We start from the raw sequence: 23126 nt of genomic DNA, 5'->3' as shown, positions 1-23126 counted from the left end.
TCTTTAAAATGAAGTGGAATGGCGAAAAGGCTACGGCACTTTCATTCCTCTTTTCTCTCCCATTCCTGCTCCATGTTTCTCGCTAGTTTTTATGTTAATTATCTTTTTATTTTATATTTTTCTACATTCACCCCTCTTCTCTCCTAATTTTCTATGCTCTGTCACAAACTTTGGGATAGAATGTCAATATTTATCATTGAAAAACATTATAATTTTGTGAATCACAAGAAATTATGGATGAAAAAGAAAAATAGAAAAGCAACAAACTAAGTTGATAGAAGAACTGATTCATGCTTAAGCAAGACAAGCTCTTCAGTTTAAGGACAACCATGTCCTCATCTACTCAATTCCTTTTAGCATCGTCATTTGGAGAATAAAGAGTTGTTTTGGTTTGAAGGAATCAATAATTTGTTGGGATCGTAAAATCATTAAACGTGGGGCCCTTTTTTAGGTCAGATTGTAGGAGCTGTTTGAATCGAAATTGAAAAATCAAAGTGGATTAGGGTTTCATTGTTTATTATATAATATAGCACTTTCCTACGAAAAGCTCTGAAATTATGTTTTATTTTTGTCGTTTTTTACTGAATTAATTAAAAAAAATTAATTTGTTAAAAATAGTGAATTCAACAATAAATTCAATCGATAAAAATTAAATCGCAACCCATTCATAAATTTAATTTAATAATAAATATAATTAAATAAATTTAAAAAATTTTAAATTTTATTTTTTTAATTTTTAATTTTCGGTTAAAAAAAAAAATAGAACACACCAACTGATTACGAATCCATTCTAAAAATTTTATTAATAAAAATACTTTAAATTGCGACTCGGTAATAAAAAATATTAAGATAGACTAAATTATGCATATTTATAGTTTGAACACAGTTGTCCAAATATTGACTAATTATGGATATTTATAGTTTGCACCCAATTGTCAAAATATTGTTGCAATTATACCCTTGTAGCGTTAACAAAACTTTGTCCGTCACTATACAACGCTTAACACAACCACTACCAGTGTGTTTCAGTTAAACACCTCCTTACAAAATCTATCATTAAGTACACCGGCAACCAACCACACAACCACCACTTCCGTCGCCGGCTGAAACAAAATGGACTCGGCAAAGTATATCGGGAAACAGCCGATGACGATGGACATAGAGCAGATGCCCGATACACCGCAGCGCGGGTCCCACCATAGACGGGCCCATTCCGACACCTCCTTCCGCTTCGATGATCTCCTCCTCTTCGACCCCTCTGACCTTGACCTCTCTTCACTGGACCTCCCTACTCCAACCCCACCTCGCGGTGCTCCCATGGCCGTCGATTCCGGCTCCGTATCCGATGACTCTGCATCTCAGAGTGGCCCAACTACAAAGCCCAAACCCATCAACCACCTCCGGAGCTTGTCCGTTGACTCGGATTTCTTTGACGGGTTGGGCCTTACAACTGGTGGTGGAGATGAGAAATTTGGCGGGAAACCGGCGGCGATGGCAGCGCCGGGGGCAGTAGGAGCCGGAGAGAGGAGGGTGCACCATAGGCATAGCAATTCTATGGATGGGTCAAGTACGTCGTCATTTGAGATAGATTCTGTTATGGTCGATGGCGTTAAGAAAGCCATGGGTCCTGATAGACTTGCTGAGCTCGCTTTGATTGATCCCAAGAGAGCTAAAAGGTGTGAACGTTTGGGTCTAATTTAACGTTTTCTTGAGCCAACTGTATTTCTTTTGTTTTTATGTATCAGTATTTGTGCATCCTCGTTTTTGAGCTAGATTCTGTGGTTGAAATGCTTGTAAATGCTAATTTTTCTTTAGGATGAGGTAGATGAGTGGTTGTAATGATTATAGTTGCAGCCTTTCTCTAAATCTAGTTTTTTAATCCAATCTATTACCTGAGCTTGATATGCAATTTTTTTTTTGGTCCAAAAAGTGGACGATTATTGAGAACTGGGGACATTGGTTTCTTAGGAAATGTTTGTCTGGTGTAGGATTCTTGCTAACAGGCAATCTGCGGCACGGTCAAAGGAGAGGAAAGTGAGATACACTAATGAATTGGAGAGGAAGGTGCAGACACTTCAGACAGAAGCAACCACCCTTTCTGCACAGGTCACAATGTTGCAGGTAATTATGGAATTTGGTTTACTTGTTGGTTTCTCTTTATTACCAAACAAATGTAATTATGATTCTGTTTCTTATGCTGCAGTTGTGCTTCCTTCTCTATGTTGTGAACATGTGATGAAAGTTCTTTTATGCATGGATCTGCTACTTCTAGTTTGTTTGGTGCTAATAATTCAATAACGTGCAATTTTTAACCAACGATATGTTGATTTGGAGCTATTCTCAGCTTTAGTTTTATTTCATACTTCACATGAAAAGTTAATATAAAAGTAGAAGTGATTATATATATTTCAGTATTGTCCTGAAGATGCCCTTTATATACATTTGTTTTTTGACAATGAAGTGTATGCGCATGAATAAGTAGATTGTATTCAGAGAACCAGAGATTCTCAAAGTTCCCCGATATATTAATCTGCCATTTTCTGAAGTCTGAAAAATTTGCTGTGATACAATTACTTTCATTATTAAATTTGATACTTGAACCTATGGCTTCTCAGCTTGTACTGATGCATGCAACCTATGCCCCATCTGTGCTGCCTCACTTCTTATCTCCTGTCTATATTGGGAAGTTCATATTTTACACTTATGTTTCAACTTTAGGACCATGTCTTAGGCTGTATATTCTGCCCACATCTTAGGTTTTTCTTTTTCCCCTTGCATTAGCCCAGTGTTTCTTGGATGCTGAGTTATTCCTAATTGGTGACACTTTAGATTATGCTCTGCAAGCTTTATCTTTTAGTTTTTTGAATAGAAATTTCATTAATATTACTTTTGTTCTCCATGTGCAAAGTTCTAAGTTCTGTGGTAAAAAACCTGGCTCATTCATAAGATCACCATGCTTGTGGAGGCCTAGTGTGCCTACATTTGGAGCCAGGACATTGTACTTCTATTGCAGTTAATATTTGTTCTTTTCTGACACTAAATAAGCTTTCTGTAATGGTGTGGTACATTTTATGTGGCCATGCCTTACATGCACTAACAAGCTAAGTGGCATTTGATGGTTAATATGATGAAAAGCAGTTAGTCTGTAATTTGTGCCCAACCAAGCCTCAGTAGCTGCTTAAGCATAATCACGTAAGTAGAGCTTCAGTTTACTAAAGAGTTAATTGTCAACTAGATCTAACAGGGCAGTCGATCTCCTTGGACTTTATTCTGTTTCTGGCGCACTGGATTGGCTGTGTATTTCTTAACATGGTGATCCAGAACTAGTTCCCCCCACCCACCCACAAATTTTTTTTCTTTTGGGGGGTTGGGGGGTGTTGTTGAAGATAACTAACTTTCATACACTGGTGATGGATTTTTTACAAGAGAAGGATTTAGAACAGAATTTAATTAGACATTTAAAACTTTATTCAGACAAATTATGGTTTTAGCGCTCACTAGGTGTCTAATACATACAATCTACTTGACTGTCCACCCTCCACTAGTGATGAATTGTATTATCTTTTTGTTTCATGGATAATAAATTGTATATGGAAAAGATTTTCTAAAAGTTAGATAAAGATTAGCTTACGCAATTTGTTGGAGTATATTAGAAAGTATATGTTTTCTTTAGATCATGAAAATATTTGGACCTACAAGGACTAAATTTTTTTCTTTATAAACGCAAATGATAGGAAATTACACAAAGGATACATTACTGTGGTTGTTTCTAGTGATTGGCAGCTGTTGGGAATGATTGATAGACTAATAAGCATGTGCCTATGCAGTTATCTTACAGGTTTCTTCCCGTTTGCTGCAGTTGTGAGGTCTGAAAAATGATTTTATGTTTTGAGAACAATAACCTTTTCTTTTCTTCTCTGAAATGGCTTGGTTCTTACTGACCAGGAAATATATTTTCCATTCATCATTTGCAAAGCGCTTCAAAGTCCAGATGCTGAAGAAATGCAGAAAACTTTTTCTGAGAAAATGAAATGGAGGCTTAATGGAAATATCTTTTGGGAAATGAGAACATTGTTCCTTGAAATAAATGGATCCTTAACACAAGTCTTGCATTTTATGAAATGTTAACCACAATCACACAATCAACAACCAGGAGTTATACTTCCAAATTTGGCGTTCATATAGCATTTTTCATATAGATGATGGGTGTATGCTTTCACAGAAGTGTTGCCATAAGATTTGATATAATTATGCTCATTGAAACTTATAACAAGAAGAATAATGTCTTGATAGAATGCTGTCTGATCAAATGATTCCAGTAAAAACGACCCATATGTCTTCTTCCACACATCCATTTTCTTGTCTGAAATGTCTTCCTTTCTCACCCTGGGTATGCTATATGGGTGCGCGCTTCAGAATTGTGCTAGTTGCCCATTTTATAGAGACTGGACCTCCTACTCAGCTGGATAACACCCCATGTTACTTTATATAACTAATGTATTAGTTAAGTCACCAAATATCCTAACAAGTAATTTTGTTATGGGATAAATTTAGTTGTTGGCTGCGGCTTTGGAAGGTTCTATTCTGTTAATATTTTTCTCTTTATAAGTGTTTCATGGAGAGCATGTCTCATGTATGTTGCTGTAATTATTCTCTTATTTTATAAATAAGTTCTTTTATAAGAAGATAATCTAATGGCAAAAAAAGGTGAAAAAGCATAAAGGAAACTTAGTGCTTATTTATATGATTTTATTCATGCAGAGAGACACTACTGGGTTAACAGCTGAAAATAAGGAGCTGAAACTGCGGTTACAGGCAATGGAGCAACAAGCACAACTTAGAGATGGTAAGCATGTGAAGGAATAGTTTTGCCATTTTAATAAGGGAGTCCAGGAACTACATAACTTAAGTCATTCAACATTTAAATCTATCTGAATAACTCTCCTTTAGGCTTCATTTCAAATAAATTATTTACAAGAAAAAAAAATCAAATGAAATCTTATACAATCATGTACAGAGTTCTATTTCTTTTGAAATAATTTTTTTTTTTTTTATGTTAAAAGAATTGAAATCTTTTATTTCAAACATGGGAATTTATACTAAAGAAATCAATTGAATTGAATTCTTGTAAATTTCTTGATTCCAAACTTAGGGTAGATTATTTTTTTTTGGGACACTGATGCTATAGTTTGTTATTTTTCTAGTGTGCGAGCCTGTAGTTATGTAAATTGTGAAGTAGCAGTAGATAAATCAAGCACCACGAAACATCTTTCTATGTGGTCTTCGAATGTTACTATTGACAGTCCTTTTAAACATGATACTTTCCCCTTTTTTGTTATTTTTTTGTCCTTCCCCCTCCAATGTTTTATAGGAATTGGATCTAGAACCGCTAGTAATTGGTAGATGTGCTTCTGTTTTCTGCAGCTTTGAACGAAGCATTGAGGGAAGAGGTGCAGCGGCTTAAGATTGCAACTGGCCAAATTCCAGCTGTCAATGGAAACCCCTTCAACCGAGGTTTGACTCCGCAATACTCCTCCCATCAGCCAGCCTTGCATCACTTCGGAAGTCCCCCATCCCAGCAGCCACACGTGCCTCAGCCATCCACCAACAACCAGACTCTGAATGGGCAGCCACGTCCTGGCTTCTCAAATTTCAGCCAGAGGGTGTAGTGTATGTGGAGAAACATCAATTGTTCGTGAATCAAATGTTGCAAAATTAGGAATTGAAAAGTTCAACCAGGTAGCATGTGTATATGTAAGCATGTATATGTGTTGCAGATAGAAGGTTGTGAATGTTGTTGGTCAGAGCTGCTTCTGTCACCTACAAACTACATTGTCTAGAGACATGTTAATTGTCACATGCTGACAAGAAATTTAGGTCTTTGTGAAATAATTGATGGGTCGTTGATTTCTCTAGTCTTTTCCTGTATAGAACAATTAGCTCTTGAAGTATAAGTAGGACTAAATCCCCTTCTGCACTCTCCAACCTGCAAATATGCACCTTGGTTAGACCTCTGTTGCATTCTTGGCAATGGCAGCGAGCACTTGACAGGTATGGTTTTAGGGATTTCAATAAGGGATTTTGATCCTTTGCGTTCAGCCAAGATTTATAAGATTGCAAAATTTGCTATGATGAATTTTTCCTTAAATCAAGAGGTACCTGATAAAAAGCTCATTATAAAGAGGGGGGAGATTGTTCAATTTTTTGTTTTCATCTTTTTTTTTTTTTTTCTCAAAACTTCTAACACTGTTTGAGAGGAAGTTTTTCAAAACAATAGAAGGTTTTTCAAAATTTAAAGATCTTACATTTGTATTTGGAAGGGGGCAAGGGTTTTTAAAATAAAGTTTTTGGGGGGTTTTTTTCTAAAAAATTTCTATTTAAAAATTTTATTTTATTTCAAACAATAAAAAATTATTAAAATTTAAAAAATATGAAAAATTTTATTTTAAAAAACTTTATTTTACTCTCTGTTACTTAAAAAAATCTTACGTTACTCTATCTTTTTCCAAAATATTGTAAAGGTTTTTTAAATTTAGAAAGTCCATTTGGCATTATGTTGAAGGAGTAAAGAAACATTTTTTGTTTGAAAAAGCATCATAAAAATAAAAAAACATCATTATAAACATTATTAAAAAAACAAAGTTTCCATCTTAAAAGAACCAACAAACCTTTGACGAAAAAGACACGGGAGAATCAAAATCTTTCTCCCATAAGGAGAATACTCATCTCAGTTCTAAGAGTTTCTTCAATTTGGGGCTGAGCAAACCTTGGAAGTAAGGATCTTTAACTTTGAAATTTGTTTCTATCGCATGAAACCAATTTAATTGCACTAATTTTTTATTATATAAAACTAAAAACTTTCAGAGATCATAATAAAATTTAGTGAAAATTAAGGGATCGCAAGTAAAATTAGTACAAAATTATTATTATTATTTTTATATGGAAGTTTCTGCTATTTTTTTTTTGTTGAATTAAATTTTATTCTTTTAACTATATGATTTTCAATGGACCAATGAAGTTTTTTTTTTTAAAAATAAGAATAGGATCATATTTCACTCATTTAATAATTTTATTGCATCGTAAACGCTATTTACTGCAAGATTTTTAAGGATTATTAACGAATTTTTCGTTAATAATTTTCAAAATTTCATTGGTAATTGAAATTATTAATGGAGTTTGATCATTGTTTATAAACCTTATTGATAATTTTTAACGCCAAATTTCAAATTCATAAATTTTCATAGTGATTCTTTGTATTATAATAAAGGTATATTTAGTATAGTGTAATGAAATATTATTATTTTTTATTGAATCTTACTATAAATTTTAATTTCATTATATTATGGTATGGTATATTAAACATAGACTAAGATAATGGTGGCCTTGTTCGACATAGATTAACAAAATATAGAAGGATATCAACGAAGGACGGCAAGCAAAACTTACCAAAGATTTGACACGTTTCAGAGCCAGAGTTGAAGTCCGATCTTATCAAAGCAAAGCATCCATCAATTTGTTTGTTCTTCTTGCTTCGATGCATAAACAACAAGCCTTCCTATTCATTACATTGCAAAGATTCCGTTAATAACTACACGGTGGTGCTGGCTTGCAGCTTGGAGAAAATCGGCCATATTGTCCCATTTCCTTCTTAAATTACATGCAACCAAATATAACAAGACAACAAAGAATATACCAGATAATTTACTATTGATTTTGATAAATAGATCAGATTTGAAGAGTGTTTGTCTTAACTTATAAATCGGCGTTGGCTCAAATAGGCTGATTACTTATATATATATTGAACAAAATATCATTATTGTTACCTCAACATTTGGTGCTGCCTAGTGATCAGGCGACTAGCAATGGAGCCCATATTGATGATCTTTGTTCTTGTATGCGTGCTTCTGTTTTCAGTTTTCTTCTGGCTGCATTCATGGATTTCACCAAAAGCAATGGAGGAAATTCCAGGAAGCTTGGGCTGGCCTATTGTTGGTGAAAGCTTCCAATTCATCTCTGAATTTTCAAGTCCTTCTGGTATATACAGCTTCATGAAAAAGAGACAAGAAAGGTAATCGATCATATTCAAAATCTATCTGAATCAACATTGCTATAAAAACTATAGATGTATTTTTTTTTTATTTTCTCAGATATGGAAAGGTTTTCAAGACTTTTGTCCTGGGGAGATTCACTGTGTTCATGACTGGAAGAGAAGCAAGCAAAATCTTGTTAACAGGAAAAGATGGGATGGTGAGCTTGAATCTTTTCTATACAGGGCAACAAGTACTAGGCCCTACAAGCTTGCTCCAAACAACCGGAGAAGCACACAAAAGGCTCCGGCGACTGATTGCAGAACCTCTATCAGTTGATGGGCTGAAAAAATATTTTCATTTCATCAACACTCTGGCAATTGAAACATTAGACCAATGGCCTGGAAGAAAAGTATTTGTCCTGGAAGAAGCTTCTACAGTTAAGTCTAAATGCTAATCCCTACTTTTGTAATCCAGAGTTTTGCAAAAATTCAATTCAATTGATTGATTTCTACAATGCTGCATTTTTTTACAGTTCACTCTCAAGGTAATTGGAAATATGATAATGAGCCTAGAACCCACAGGAGAAGAGCAGGAAAAGTTTCGTTCAAATTTCAAAATCATTTCTTCTTCATTCGCTTCCCTGCCATTCAAGATCCCTGGAACAGCTTTTCATAATGGTATTAAGGTATCAATTCTATTGAAAACCAACAATATTAAGAATACATGTAATTCACAATGGCAATAATAGAAAAAGAGATACAAAAAATTTAGCGTAATTAGATTATAAGCTCTGCATCCACAGATGAAGAAGAAGCGTGGTATAATCTCTCGGAGCTCTCAAAATCCTAACGCTAGTTTGTTTCCCAAAATCTCAAAATCCAATTCGAGTCACCGTGTATAACTTTTCAGACAGGGTCTTAATTCCATCCATAATAAAATATACCTAAAATTCCAGACACATAATTAACAATTTCATTGCAGATCTATAAAAGGGAGATTTCAAAAATTTTCTGATGCAATATTCCACCTCTTTCAGGCTAGGGATAGGATGTATGCAATGCTAGATTCAATCATTGCAGATAGGAGAAGTGGCAAAAGCTTCAGACAAGATTTCTTAGAAGCACTGATAATGAAGCATACGAAAGCAGGGAATGCAGAAGATTCAGATAAACTTACTGACAAACAGCTCAAGGACAATATATTAACTCTGCTAGTTGCAGGTCATGATACCACAACAGCTGCTCTCACCTGGCTCATCAAATTTCTTGATGAAAATCCTCGAGTTCTTGAACAACTTCGAGTAATATTAACCTCAAACTCCTGATGATACAAAAATTTTAGTTTGATCTGATCACATCAAACTGGAATCTGATTTTGAGTTGCAGGAGGAGCATAAACAAGTCCAGTCAAGAAGAACAGAAGGAGCAAATCTTACATGGTCTGAAGTTAATAACCTGCCTTACACAAACAAGGTGAGAAGCAAATTAAAATTTTATTATAATTACATAATCTATCAAAATCTTCCCATTTCTCAGTTATTTCTGCTTCCATGGAAGTTCAGGTAATCAGCGAGACTCTTCGAAGGGCGACAATTTTACCTTGGTATTCAAGAAAAGCTGCTCAGGACTTTGAAATTGATGGTATGAATCCAAAAGGCACACAATAACACTTTGTTTGGCATGATTCATTTTATAAGAAAAAAATTCAAATAAATTCTCTCAAAATCATGCAAAATTTTGACTTCTTTTGGAATTGAATTTTTCTTTTCATTCCAAATAAAAAAATTGTGAAAAAGAAATCAATAGAATTAAATTTTTACGAAATTCTTGATTTCAATCTGAGGGTGATACTTAGAGTGGCATTAACTGTACCTTAACATTTCAGGATTTAAGATCAAGAAAGGCTGGTCAATCAACTTGGATGTTGTCTCTATTCACCATGATCCAGAAGTTTTTCCTGATCCCCAAAGGTTCAATCCCACCAGATTTGATGTAAGTAGCTCCCACTTCATTATCAGCAGCCCATTTTCTTTCCTCTCAACTGCAAAATGAGCAATAAATTTTTGTTTTTTTAAAATCAAATTCAGGAACTCATAAAGCCTTACAGCTTTCTTGGATTTGGTAGCGGACCTCGTATGTGCCCTGGAATGAACCTGGCCAAACTGGAAATCTGTGTCTTCATCCATCACCTGGTCACCAGATACAAGTAAGATGAAAGAAACACATTGAATGGAGGAAAATTGCATATAGATAACTCCCAACGGACACATAAATTTGTCAACTAACAGATTTGTACCTCAATGCTATTTGATATTAACCCCTTTAATGCTTGAACTAAAATCAAAACGCATTTAATACATAAATTTATAAAAAATTATACTAATTAAACAAAAAACCATTGCGAATTTGTATTTTACTGTAATGATTTTTATAAATTCAATAATTAAATAAGTTATGATTTCATTTCAAATGTTTAACTAGTTATGATTTTAGTTCAAGTATTGAATGGGTATCTGATATAAGTAGCAGCATGTTCTTCATCCAACCCTCTCTCTCACTCTTAAGTGAAGTCTTTAATTCTGATATTCTGATGTTTATAACAGATGGAGACCTATGGAGAAAGATGACTGTGTCCAGCCAACACTAGTGCGGATGCCAAAAAACAAGTATCCAATTATTGTTGAACCACTGTAAATCTCCCACAGGTGCCGCCAGCTTACCAAGCATAGGTAGAAGGGAAGAAATAATTTCGAACCACATAAAATAGGAGATTAAATAGCACAAATCTAAAAATGGATGTGACATTTTGTTCAAGCATGAATGTAAGATCTAGCATATGACAACAAGTCATATTATGTCTTCTCTTGATATAACAATGTTTAATTTTGCATTGCAAGAATATATGAAATTTTAATCATTTGTATCTTTGTTAAAAGGAATGGGAAGTGTTGGAATAAAACATGAAATTTCGACACCAAAGTCATAACGGTTAATAGTATAGCTTCCGAAAGGTAAGGAAGGCATATAGAGATTTCCTTGAGCCATACGTGATGGCAATGCAAAGGTAGAGCGGAGTTTTAACATTATCTATCCAGCTATAAAGAAAGTAGGCTTTAGTATTCCAAGAACTTCGCAATTTCTAACTGTTCTTTTATTTAGAAGGAAAGCATTCAATTTTTTTATAATTTAATCTTTTTTTTTTTTCAATCTTACATGATTTTGTTTCTTGCAAAATAAATCATTACCAAAGTCACTGAATTAGGCGGGGCGGTTGTGGGATTAGTGATCTAAACCATGAACACATGATGACTATGACTTAACATTTGAGCAGATCTGACCTCGCGACAATTCACCGTAGCAGTGAGACGAATAATTGCAGGACAATTCAACAAGAATAGATGAAATTACAGAAACATGGAAACTAGAGGAGGACTCATTTGAAGAAATTTAGATTCTAAACTAATCAGTTCTCTGTTACAAAATAAGACTAGTACTACAACAGTGCAATAATTCTCACTCGTGACAATGCTTCACTTGTGCAGAGCACAAGCACAATTCTCATTCCCCACATCTGCTGCAATACACGGAGGTTGAACTTGTCCATCCTGATACCATGTTGAGCGCTTCTCAATAAATTCATTCAGGAAATCATCCAGCTTTTCAATGGTGATGCTGGGCATCACCACCACATGAGCAATATTCCCTTGACAAGCTAGTTGCCACCTGCGCACAAACTTCTCATCTCGAGGACGCTCAAATACAACTGTACTGCTGAGTTCATTCAACATAGCACTGATCCCAGCATCACATAGTCGGTCCTTCAGGTAATGAGCATTTCTGAGACACTTTTGCACTTCTTTCTGGAATCCTTTATAGCCTTTTCTGTTAAGGGTGTACCAGAGGAAGAGAGGAGCATGACCATTGCGGCTTCCCATGATTGTGGCATCCCTTGAAGCAAGGTACTCAACATTCCTTGAGAGAACATTAACGTGTTCCATCCTTGTTATCTGCACACCACATGGCATTGGACAGCCAACAAACTTGTGACCCGAAACACTCACACTTCCAATGGGCTTCTTGAAAGTGACCTTTGGGGCCTATTCACCGCAAGCAATAATTAGCGGAACGCCTTTGACAGAAACCATGGTATTTGGAAAGAAAACAATTGAAGGATGCTTAACAGGCAGACAAAATGAAATCACTTACACGCTTGACAAAAGGCATCATAAGTCCAAATAAAGCTCCATCACAGTGGATGTAAAACCGATCATGTGTAAATCCGCTTTCTTCAAGGGTTTGTATGACAGAATCAAGGTCATCTACGGCTCCTTTGACAGTTGTGCCTGCATTAAGAATAACACATTGAAACAAATGAGTAATGTGTCTATAGCACACAAAGACACAAGTTCATATGACAATGTATAAGGAGAAAGGTACCTATATTAACATTAATGATAGCTGGTTTATCCTTGTTAGCCAGTAGTTTAACTTTAAAATCAGCACAATCAATTTCACCAGTGATCAGGCAGTCAATCTTCACGCATTCCATTCTATACATGCGAGCTGCTTTAAAGACAGAATAATGGGACTCTCGTGATGCATACAGAATTCCATCTGGAAGCACTTCTCTCCTGCAAGGTTAACATTTTTAACCATTTCACCCATTTCTGACTGAATAATCAACGAGAACTAGAAAGGAAAAAAGGAGCACAAGCAAAGCAAAAGTGAAAAATACTTACCCGACTAAAATCCCATGAAGATTTCCTTCTGTACCGCAGTTTGTTATGTAACCCCAGTATTCATTTTTCTCTATCTCCCATAGACGCGCAAACCAATCTAAGACACCAACTTCAAACTGTCTTGAATGGACACCATAGTTGCTCTCAATAAATGGATCACCAAGATTGTTTATGGAGAAATGCTGCAACTGCCCCAAAGCACCATAATCGAAGTCCAGATTATATGGATATCCTGTATCAGACATAACAATTTAAACAAACATTTGGCAACAGAGACACTTATGGTTCTAATAATTTGCTAATAGTCAAGCCAATTAATTGCAAACTTTACAAAGCATTTCCATTAAATAACAGTGTCCAAAAGAAATTGAAAGCAACTTAATATGCATCCAAATTGTTCCCCTCCCCTGCCCAAAAAAATCAATGAATAATTAACTAGTCAAGAAATTCTGCTTCACCCAATTGTAGGTAATGATAGAGAATTTCAGTGTAAAATCGGGATTTTTACAATCTACCAAACGGAGTTCAACCGGTAAAAAAGATTTTACAAATCTTCAAGCACATTCAACCAACAAACAACAACATCAAATATAACTTCGAATCGAACATTAACGTGAACTGTGACAAGCTTTAGTCGCAACCTCAATCATAACAAATATAGAGCTAAACTGAAACAAAAATACCAAAAACCCAAGAAATAGACCATTGCAATTTAGAAAGAAGCATATCAATTACCTAAATGATGCTTGGTTCTTTCCACCAAGGTTTTTCGATATCTAGCCAAAACGCCAGCCATATAAGCCTCCTTGTCTCCAGTGAACTCATCATTAGCATCTGGCTCTGTCACCTCAAGAGATTCAGTGCGCACGTTTCTGCCTAAAACAATCTCTCTGCCATTCTGCTTCTTCCCTTCATCACCAACCACCAAATCATCCGCCGACACTACAGTAGGCAGTGGCTCAACGTCAATCACAGCCATCAGACCAAAGTGATCCTCCGCCAAGATCCCCGCCTTTCCTCCGTTTACGTGCACCGGCACCGGCACCGTCGCAACTTCCATTAGGATTGGATTGTAAAAGGAAGAAATTAGACTAGAAATGTTATGTGAATTCGGATTTGAGCAACTGTAGATCTAGAAAACGAGTCACGTGAAGTGTGCCTGCAAGAAGATGAAGGTGGCTGTTGCTCAAATCGAGGGAATCCAAATGCAAAGCGGAGGGAGACTTCCCTCTTTCTTCAATAATCGTTTATATAATAACCGTTTTCTTACCATGAAAGCTTTTACCTTGGTATAATTTTGAATGCAGCTCCATCTCCACGAAAGTAAGTATAATTTTGAATTTTTATTATTTAATATATAAAAATTATACACAAAAACATATATAGAAATTTTCCAAACAAAATAGCAAGAGAGCATAAGTTACTTTGTTAATAAAAAAATTTGATTAGTTTTAATTTTAAGAATGAAAATTTAAAATGAAAATAGATATGGTGGACCCCATATAATTATGAAAATAGAGATAAAGCACTTCATAATGATTGTGATTTGTGATTTTACTTTTTAATAAATTAATTCTATTTATTATTGTGATTATAAAACTAATCCCTATTTATGATGTAAGCTTAAAAATCAAGTATATACTAAAAACTTATAACTTCGATCTTTAGAAACTATTTTTAACTTTTGTTTGTTTTTTAAAAGTAATTTATATTTAAAAGTATTTTTTATAAAAATTATTTTTAATAGAATAATTTAATTGTTAATTATTTTATTTTAATTTAAAAATAAAATATATTAATAAATATTAAAAAATTACTATTTAATTCTCATCATATAAAAAAATTTTTAATTAATTAAAATATACTTTATTAAAACATTTATTAGTCCATTTTTTCGTCAATTTTAACTGTTAAAAACTTAAAAAAAATTTAAAATGCCCTAATATGTAAAGATTAATTAGTATTTTTTAAAAAATTTGAAAAATTAATTAATAAGACTTTAAAAACTATATGAATTAAATAGCAAAATATTTAATTATTAAAATTAATAGAGAACTAATTAGTATACGTTTAGAATATTATAAATATTTTAATATATTTTTTAAAATAAAAAAATAATTAAAAATTTTTTTTATATCATAAAAATTAAATAATAATTTTATCATAAATATATAGAGAGTTTTTAATAATATTCTTAAAGTTAAAGAAAATATAAATATGTGAGTCTTTCTTTATAAAAAATATATAAAATTTTGAATAAATTTATTAAATTTTAATATAATTAACAGATTTAGGATTGTATTTTTAAAATTTAACACTTAAATATCCCTGTAATCGATCCGTCTAAATTAGAAAATATTTTTATTATATTTTTTAAATTAATAAACTACAATTGAATTTTTAATTTTTAAAATAATTAATATACCAATTCTTATATTTTAAGATTATATATTTAAATCCTTTTCTAATCGGTACATCCTCACATATTATAATTTAAATATTTTAATTTTTTTAATTTTTATTTGAAAAACATATAAATTTATATTAATTTTTATTTATAATATTTTATTTAACTAATTTTTAATATTTTTATTTTTTAATTTTTATTTATTAAAATATTTTAATATTTAAAATTGTAAAATTTTAAAAAATATTTATAATTTCAGTTATTTTTAAATGGTACAAATAATTTTTAAATATGTTGTAAATTTTTATAAAATATATTTTAGAAAGAAATTTTTTCTGAAACATAGTTTAAAAAGAAATTATGAAAAAATTTGATTATCTATTAATTTTAAATTAATATTTAAAATAAATTAAAAAATTATAATCTTAAATAAATTAAATATAGGGATTAAAGAATTTAATTTGAAAATATAAAAATTAATTTATTTAGAAATAAAAATATAATTTATATAAAATAAAATTTTTTATCTATATTATAAAAAAATTAAGTGTTGATAGAGTATTTTATATATTTAAAATATTTATTTTTTTAATTATTAATTAATTATTAAAATTATAAATAAAAAATATTTAATTTGAATGAATTAATTATATAAAAAATTAAATATTTAATTTGAAAAATATAAAATTCGATTAAGTATAATCTATTCTAAAATTTTTATATTTTTATTTTAAATTAACGGTCAACCGAATTTAAATAAATTTCTTCCCATCAATCGTATAGTGATCTATGAAATTACGAAGCCGACGCCGACGCCGAAAATAGATCGGTTATCCAACGTGGTTTTAATTACTTTGATGGTAAGTTTTCAATTTTGATGATTTCTTTGGATTCTTGAGATTCTATATGGCGCGAAGGCTCCACGTCAAGAGATTCGATCAAGGAATGGCCCCGCATTAGATAATTATTCTGTGTTGATGATATGAACCAATCACGTGGCACACGTATATGATTTGTCGTTTTTCGTCTGCCACGTTTTATCGCTTATTTCAACTGTCACCTCTCGTCTTTGGCTTTGTTTTTAAAATAGTAATTAAACTTCGATTTTTTATTTAACTCCATAAACTTTTTTATTTTATAAAAGATATTGTTTTAAAAAATAAATATTAAATAACAGATAGTTTTTATATTATATAAATAAAAGTTAATAGTATCATTTGTTTTTTTTTTAACTCTGATAACCGCTGAATTTTTTTACTCCGATCTAGAGCCAGATCCATGACAATAGCCCATTATTTGGAGATCCTCAAGTCTCCCGCATGGATCCAGTCCGGCCCATTTAGCCTTGAGACCGGGCTTCATCTAAGTTGCTCAATCAGACTCGCCCAGTCCGTACGGCTCACCAAACGGATCCTCTTTGGACTCAGTTTTAATCTTATCTTCCGGCCCGGCTCGGAACCTAGAAGGAGACCGACCCATCCGTCTGGTGGATCTCTCAACATGCGTGCCCATGGAGAATCAGAGACCGTTACGCATGTAGTAGAAATATGATATTCTCGTACGCCCGAATCAACATGGCAGGAACAGGTGGTCTAATGATAGACAGTTTGTTATACGTCACTAGCAGACAAAAAAAAAACAGATAAAAGGATGATTGCCCTCCTCTAGACCTAAGTTTTTTCTAAGTTCACAAAATTTCTGTAAAACCCTATTTTCTAGATCTCAACTTATCAATCTCATATCTAAAATATTTTTAAATAGCGTTAAATTCATAAGTTCAACTTTTATATAATTGATTTTAATGATACTATTTTTTTAATTCAAAACATTAAAGTTGATTTTATCTTAGATATTAAATTTTAGTATAATTTCTTTTTAACATACTATTTTATCCTAAAATTCATACATTGCATAATGAAAAAAATTGACAATATAATTATAAAATAAATAGCACCTTTTAATGAATTTATAAACTAATTAGTTCATTATTGGTTCTGTTATATATTATTTAAAAAATTAACTACTATGATATAATATAATTATTGGTTAGATCGTTGATATGGTGGGTAGATATATCAGAACTTTTTTTTCATTTAATAATATTATTATTTTTAAAATAAAAAAAATAATTATTTAATCTCCATATTATAAAATCAAAAAATAATTCTTTCATACAATTATGAGTCTGACGCGGAAAATAGATACGGTCAAACGAGGGGTCGTTTATGCTAAGCCTCAATTATCCAACGTCGTTTTAATTACTTTGGTGGCAAGTTTTCAATTTTGATGATAACCTCTTTGGATTCTTAAGATTCCATTTGGGCCCACGCCTCCGTGTCAAGAGATTCGACCAAGGAAATGGCCCCGCATTTGATAATTTTTCTCTCCGTGTGGATGATACGATCCAATGACGTGGCAATCGTAGTACGTGACTTGTCGTTTAGCTTATTCTTTTGTCTGCCACGTTTTAATAATGGATTTTGCATTTCCCATTTACATTTAGAAATTCATATTAAAAATATTTCTTATTGTTTTATTGTTTTTAATTTTTTTTTTCCATTATTATTATTATTGTCTCTCAAGTCTCAATTATTCTTGCACTTTAAACAGCTCACGGGTGCTTACCCAGGCACGTGTAAAAATTATTTAATTAATAATAGGATTCGATTTGATTAAATATAATTTGCTTTTTAATTTTTTACAAAATTTAACTTTTAATATTTCGATTTGTTAAAATTTACTGTTATACTCTGTTGTTTACTTGCATCCTATTTTAATTGTTTTATACTTTGTAATTTTAAAATTAATAATAATTTATTCATTTAAATTTGAATTACTTTAATAGTCAATCAACTATTAATTAACAGAGTGAATTTTTTTATTAAAAATAAATATGATTTTTATTAAATTATAGAAATTATAAAGTAAATTATAATTTAAGGGAGAGAAGGGAGAAAAGAGAGAAAGTAATTATGTGATTTTGAATTTGATGAAGGGTGTAGTTTCATTTTAACTATTCCTTCACTCGTGATTTTTTTGTTCTTATATAATTTTTTAAGTTTTAGGTATGCTTTAAGAGATTGATTTGTAGATCTAGAGTTATTTATAATTATTGGATATTTTTCCCCTATTAGTGACCGATAATCTGTTGTGTTGTGTTTATGTTATTGCTGGTTGCTTTGTTGTTAATGGTTGTTTTGCAAGTGGATTTTCGCATCTTAACTCGGTGGAACTTGTTGTATGTGCGCAATGGTGAGAGTTCCGGGAAGTATTCGATTAGGCAACAGGTCTTGCTTCTTTTAGGTTGCAGAGATTCGATTCATGAGTGTCTTTATCGTCCATCTGAATTTGTGCTTTTTTGTTCTCTTGGCTGGCTTTTCACAACTTCTGTTTAGTTTCTGTTCTTTTGATGGTGAAATTTAGTGTTCGAGACGTTATTTGGCTTGAAGGCGGCACTGATTGTTAGTGGTTTGTGGTGATTGACGACTTTGAGATGAGAGGTGGTGTTCCGCGGTCTTTGATTTGTTTTCTACAGGATTTTCGATTTCGATCTCTAATCTTGAGTTTTGAATTGGTTTGGATTGACTTGATTTAATTTTTTTGTTTGGATTTCTTTTAGACTGCAATGTATTATTTGGTTGGGCCAAGTTATGCGAGGCATTTGCTATATTTTACCTTCTTTTTTACCACGAATGCATTTTTGCGGTTGAAAAATTTTTTTTTTGGCAAAAATGGTAATTTATATAGATAGTCATAATTGAGAGGCTTAAACATTTTTTTTTAATTATTAGAAAAAATTATTATTTATCGTTTATATTATAAAAAATTTATTAATTTGATCTATTAAATTTTAAAAAAATATATTAAAATATTCACAATATTTTAAAAAAATTTACTAATTAGTTACTTCATTAATTTTAATTTTTTTAAATATTTAACTATTTAATTTCTATAATTTAAAAAAACTCATTAAATTGATTTTTTAATTTTATAAAAATTATACTAATAAGATTTTTATATCTAAACTATTCTAGACTTTTTACAATAATATATTTTTTTTAAATTAAAAAATTAATTAAAAATTTTATTTTATAATATATGAACTAAATAGTAAATTTTCTTGTTATTTTGCACATAGTGTAAAATGAATTAAACTGTTCATGAGTTATTTGAAATTTGACTCGATAAAAATTCGACCGAGTTTAACTCTATTTCTAAATGAGTTAAACTCAATCTTAATTTTTAGACTCGTTTAATAAACGAATCAATCTTGAACTCTATAGTATTCAGCTCGTCAAGACTTGTGAGTTCGACTCGTTTTCGAGTTCGTGAGTAAGTTCGCGAATAATTTGTGAACAGTTTTGTTAAGCAGGCTAAAATTAATATTATAAGAAAAATAATATCAAATTCTACATATTTTAAAGTTTAGCTCTATATGGTTTGATTATACTTTTAAAACTTATATATATTTGGATCGTTAAGATTTAAGAGTTTATATTTATATTTAGATCGTTAAGATTTAAGAGTTTATATTTATAAGTTTATGAGTTAATTTATATATATATTTATTTAATTAAAATTATTTAATTTTTAATTAAAACTCATTATATATATAAATAAATTAAATTAATTTTAATTTATTTAAAATTAAACTCGATAAAAACTCAACTGGTCTAAATGAATAAAACTCAAGTTTAGTTCAAATTCGAAAAAATTAAACTATTCATAAATTATTTAAAATTAAATTTAAATTTATTAATATTCGATTCGAATTTAAAATAAATAAAATTTAAATTTAATTTGAATTAAAAAAAATTTTAATATATTAAATTTAAACTCTTTAAAAATTAACTCGAATCAATTTATTTATAGTCCTGCACACATTATCTTCTGGGCTTAAGATGAATTTGAGTTCAATAGTTCCAATTTGAAGAGTTACTTACCCAAATCCAAACTCCTGCTCCAACCAAAAGACAAATCAGTCCATGGTGAAAGCGCAACTCTGGGAATGTGCGGACACTCAATTAAAAATATATTTAGAAAGAAATATTTTTCAGAAAATAAATGTTATTTTATTTATTTTTTACCCTAATTGATACTCAAATCTTAAATTTTCAAGTCATAAGAATAACTCTACTACTAATAAAATGAAATTCATTAGTTATTTTATTAATATTTACTATTGAATCTTTTAATAAAATTTAATTAATGTTAGAAAATATCATATAAGTAAATAAAATTAAAACTAAAAGAATACAAAATAAACCTTACAAATAATAGAAAAATACAATAAGATACCCTGCAAAGTTACTTTATTAAAGCTCAAAATCAGATAAAAAGTACAAAGTCTACAACAAAGGGAGGTAACAATAGCAAACACCAATCTGCCGCCTCTTAGTTTGGATGGCCAGCGGGTATTCATGTTGATCTTGAGATTCCAGGATTAAATCCCCTTCTCGTACTCCTTCCTTTGATAAGAAAAAAAAAAAGAAACAATAGCAAACACCAGACAACTAGTCCAGAAGCTTACAATAGCCGTATCAGAAGTTTCCGGAAATAGCTTCGTTTCTCTACACCTCCAGTACCATCGACCGTCAACCAACAAGAAGCCCAAAGCAGATTGCTATGCATGGTCGAGAAATCAATTGAAGACACCAAAAGCAACACAAGCACACATAGAAACTTACGGTAAACGCATAGAATCAAGAAATAATTGCAATAAAGGCAAAGAAAAAAAAAAAAACAACTAAAAACCAAACAAATAAAGCTAGAGGGATAACATTTAAAGTTTTAGTAGAACTGGAATCGATTGGAGGACTTTTCTCCATTTAACTTCAAATTTGATTTTCTTTTTTAAAGAAAGTCATATTGATTTTCTTCTATTTTTGGACGTAAAAACGAGAAAAGAGCCACATATAACAATAATTAATCCAATAATTTATATATAGGATTGAATTTCACTTAATAAAAACAGAAATTGATCGTTTTTTTAAATATATATTTTAAATTAATTTTTCAAAAGAGATTTTTTCCCAATTAATTGTAAATTGGCATGGGAAATAGTTAAATATGTTTTTTTTTTAATTTTTAATTTTTTAAAAAAGGCATGAAAATTACCTGAATCGAAAAGTGGGCAGAGAGTAACGGACGCTAACTGTTTGTACTGGGACAAGAAGTCACACCACATCCCCTTTCTCCCCTGTTCATTTTTTTCTCTCCTCGCTCTCTCTCCCTTTCTTGGTGATCTGCTGCATCGCCGGCCCATCCGACAACAAATGGATGCGTCGCCGATCAACAGATTGCCACAGGATAGCCTCCATCAAATCTTCTCTTCTCTCCCGCTCCGTCAAATCATGATCTGCCGATCAGTCTGCAAGTTCTTCAATCAGATGTTGACATCACCCTCTTTCTTAGACCTTATCTCCGCCCAACCTCCTCTTCGTTTCCTTGCTCTACGGCCCCCGCATCATCGTCACCACCACCACCACCCCCACCACCATCATCGTCATCATAGCCACCTGTCGCTTCTGCCCTCCCTCCACGTTTACGATCCCGAGCAAAGCCAGTGGCTCAGATTTAATCTAAGCTTTTTACCTTTCAGGTCTCCTCACCCTGTCGCATCAGCTGGTGGATTGGTTTATTTCTGGGGTGATTCGCCCGATTCGATCGAGTCTAGCAAGTCCCTTATTGTTTGCAACCCCTTGACTGGCCGATTCAAGGTATTGCCTCAGCTGGGTTCGGCCTGGTCGAGACACGGTGCTGTCCTGGTTGACTCAGAGAACCGAGTTATGGTACTCATGGAACTCGCGGCTTTATACTTGTCGAACACAAACGCAAACTCGTGGCTAACCTTCTCTTCAAATCTTCCATCAAAACCCAGAAGCCCAATCTTAGTTTGGAACTCGGTTTTTGCTTTATGTGATGTTGGGTCTCCCTGGAGGTCCCAATGGAAACTCTTTACTTGCAAACTCTCGAGTCTCAATTATCCCAATAACCTCAAAACCAGTGGCACATCGTCGTCGTCGTTGTCTTCATCTTCATCGAATCAAAACAACTGGTTCTGCTTAGAGAAGCACGAGTGGGCGGATCTCTTCGATATCATAAAACGGCCTCGTTTGGTTCGTGGGAACGGAAATAAGCTGTTGATGGTTGGAGGGTTGAAATCAACATTCTCCTTGAACCCTTCGTGTTCGACGATATTGATATTGAGATTGGATTTGGAGAGATTAGAATGGGAAGAGGCCGGGAGAATGCCTGTGGAAATGTACAGGTGTTTTCAGGAGTCTAGTAAATTGAAGGTTTTTGGTGGTGGGGATAGAGTTTGTTTCTCTGCAAAGAGGGTGGGTAAATTGGCGCTATGGGTTGATTGTGGTGGAGAGAAGAGTTATTGGAGGTGGATTGATGGGGCGCCTGGGGGTGGAGATGGGCTTTGGAGAGGATTTGTGTTTGAGGCCAGACTCACTGCATTGCCTTGAATTGGTATGTCTAATATCCAATTTGGTCAAGATATTGTATCTCTATCTGTATAACAATGGATGTTTGAATTTGAGCAACTTATTGTGTTATCTTCTGGTGCGCGATTGCACTTGAGTTATCAATGAAATGTCAAGAAAAATGTTATATTTGATTTGTGGTTATAAATCAATTGCATGTAATGTTCTTTCATTTTCCTGCCTTTTTGTTTTTGGCAATTGGCAAGCTTGTCCGTATTGTCATAGCGGTATGAGTTTACATAGCAAATTGGATAATCATGTTGAGTTTGTTGCTGCACTATTTGATGGTTGAGAGACAAGTGAGACTGATTTTTTTTTTTTTTTTAAAAAAAATTGTTGGAGATTTGTACACCATAAAGGGGTTCTTTGATTCCATGTTGAAGGAATCGGAAATATTTTCCTTTCCTTTTATGGTAGCAAATCAATGTCTAAAATTTTCTTTGCCATCCCTAAATTAG

The 23126-nt window shown here is 32.4% G+C and overlaps 4 protein-coding genes and 1 long non-coding RNA gene across 5 annotated transcripts; 3 read left to right on the top strand and 2 right to left on the bottom strand.

Annotated features, from left to right (window-relative positions):
- Nucleotides 1-996: 996 nt before the first annotated feature.
- On the top strand, nucleotides 997-5915 carry LOC110609504 (transcription factor VIP1). Its single transcript, XM_021749102.2, has 4 exons — nucleotides 997-1676; nucleotides 1989-2121; nucleotides 4762-4846; nucleotides 5425-5915. The coding sequence occupies exons 1-4, from the start codon at nucleotides 1114-1116 to the stop codon at nucleotides 5667-5669; spliced, it is 1026 nt and encodes a 341-aa protein (XP_021604794.1). The 5' UTR covers nucleotides 997-1113; the 3' UTR covers nucleotides 5670-5915.
- Nucleotides 5849-7945, bottom strand: LOC110609959. The gene is made up of 3 exons (XR_002487120.2): nucleotides 7824-7945; nucleotides 7447-7555; nucleotides 5849-5986 (listed from the first exon to the last, which is right to left on the bottom strand). It is a non-coding gene; the product is annotated as an uncharacterized LOC110609959 (long non-coding RNA).
- Nucleotides 7863-10946, top strand: LOC110609958 (abscisic acid 8'-hydroxylase 3). The gene is made up of 9 exons (XM_021749811.2): nucleotides 7863-8068; nucleotides 8148-8466; nucleotides 8563-8715; nucleotides 9067-9330; nucleotides 9416-9502; nucleotides 9592-9670; nucleotides 9915-10021; nucleotides 10117-10235; nucleotides 10633-10946. The coding sequence occupies exons 1-9, from the start codon at nucleotides 7863-7865 to the stop codon at nucleotides 10721-10723; spliced, it is 1425 nt and encodes a 474-aa protein (XP_021605503.1). The 3' UTR covers nucleotides 10724-10946.
- Nucleotides 10947-11462: 516 nt separating this feature from the next.
- On the bottom strand, nucleotides 11463-14007 carry LOC110609921 (serine decarboxylase). The gene is made up of 5 exons (XM_021749761.2): nucleotides 13504-14007; nucleotides 12769-13000; nucleotides 12467-12660; nucleotides 12236-12372; nucleotides 11463-12126 (listed from the first exon to the last, which is right to left on the bottom strand). The coding sequence occupies exons 1-5, from the start codon at nucleotides 13826-13828 to the stop codon at nucleotides 11560-11562; spliced, it is 1455 nt and encodes a 484-aa protein (XP_021605453.1). The 5' UTR covers nucleotides 13829-14007; the 3' UTR covers nucleotides 11463-11559.
- A 7311-nt stretch (nucleotides 14008-21318) lies between these two features.
- Nucleotides 21319-22838, top strand: LOC110609810 (SKP1-interacting partner 15). The gene has a single exon (XM_021749630.2). The coding sequence runs from the start codon at nucleotides 21451-21453 to the stop codon at nucleotides 22648-22650; it is 1200 nt and encodes a 399-aa protein (XP_021605322.1). The 5' UTR covers nucleotides 21319-21450; the 3' UTR covers nucleotides 22651-22838.
- Nucleotides 22839-23126: the final 288 nt, after the last annotated feature.

The sequence above is a fragment of the Manihot esculenta genome, chromosome 2 (genome assembly GCF_001659605.2).
Source record: "Manihot esculenta cultivar AM560-2 chromosome 2, M.esculenta_v8, whole genome shotgun sequence".
Classification (NCBI taxonomy): domain Eukaryota; kingdom Viridiplantae; phylum Streptophyta; class Magnoliopsida; order Malpighiales; family Euphorbiaceae; genus Manihot; species Manihot esculenta.
Note: the sequence above shows the minus strand (reverse complement) of the source record. Positions and strands in the feature narration are given on the sequence as shown.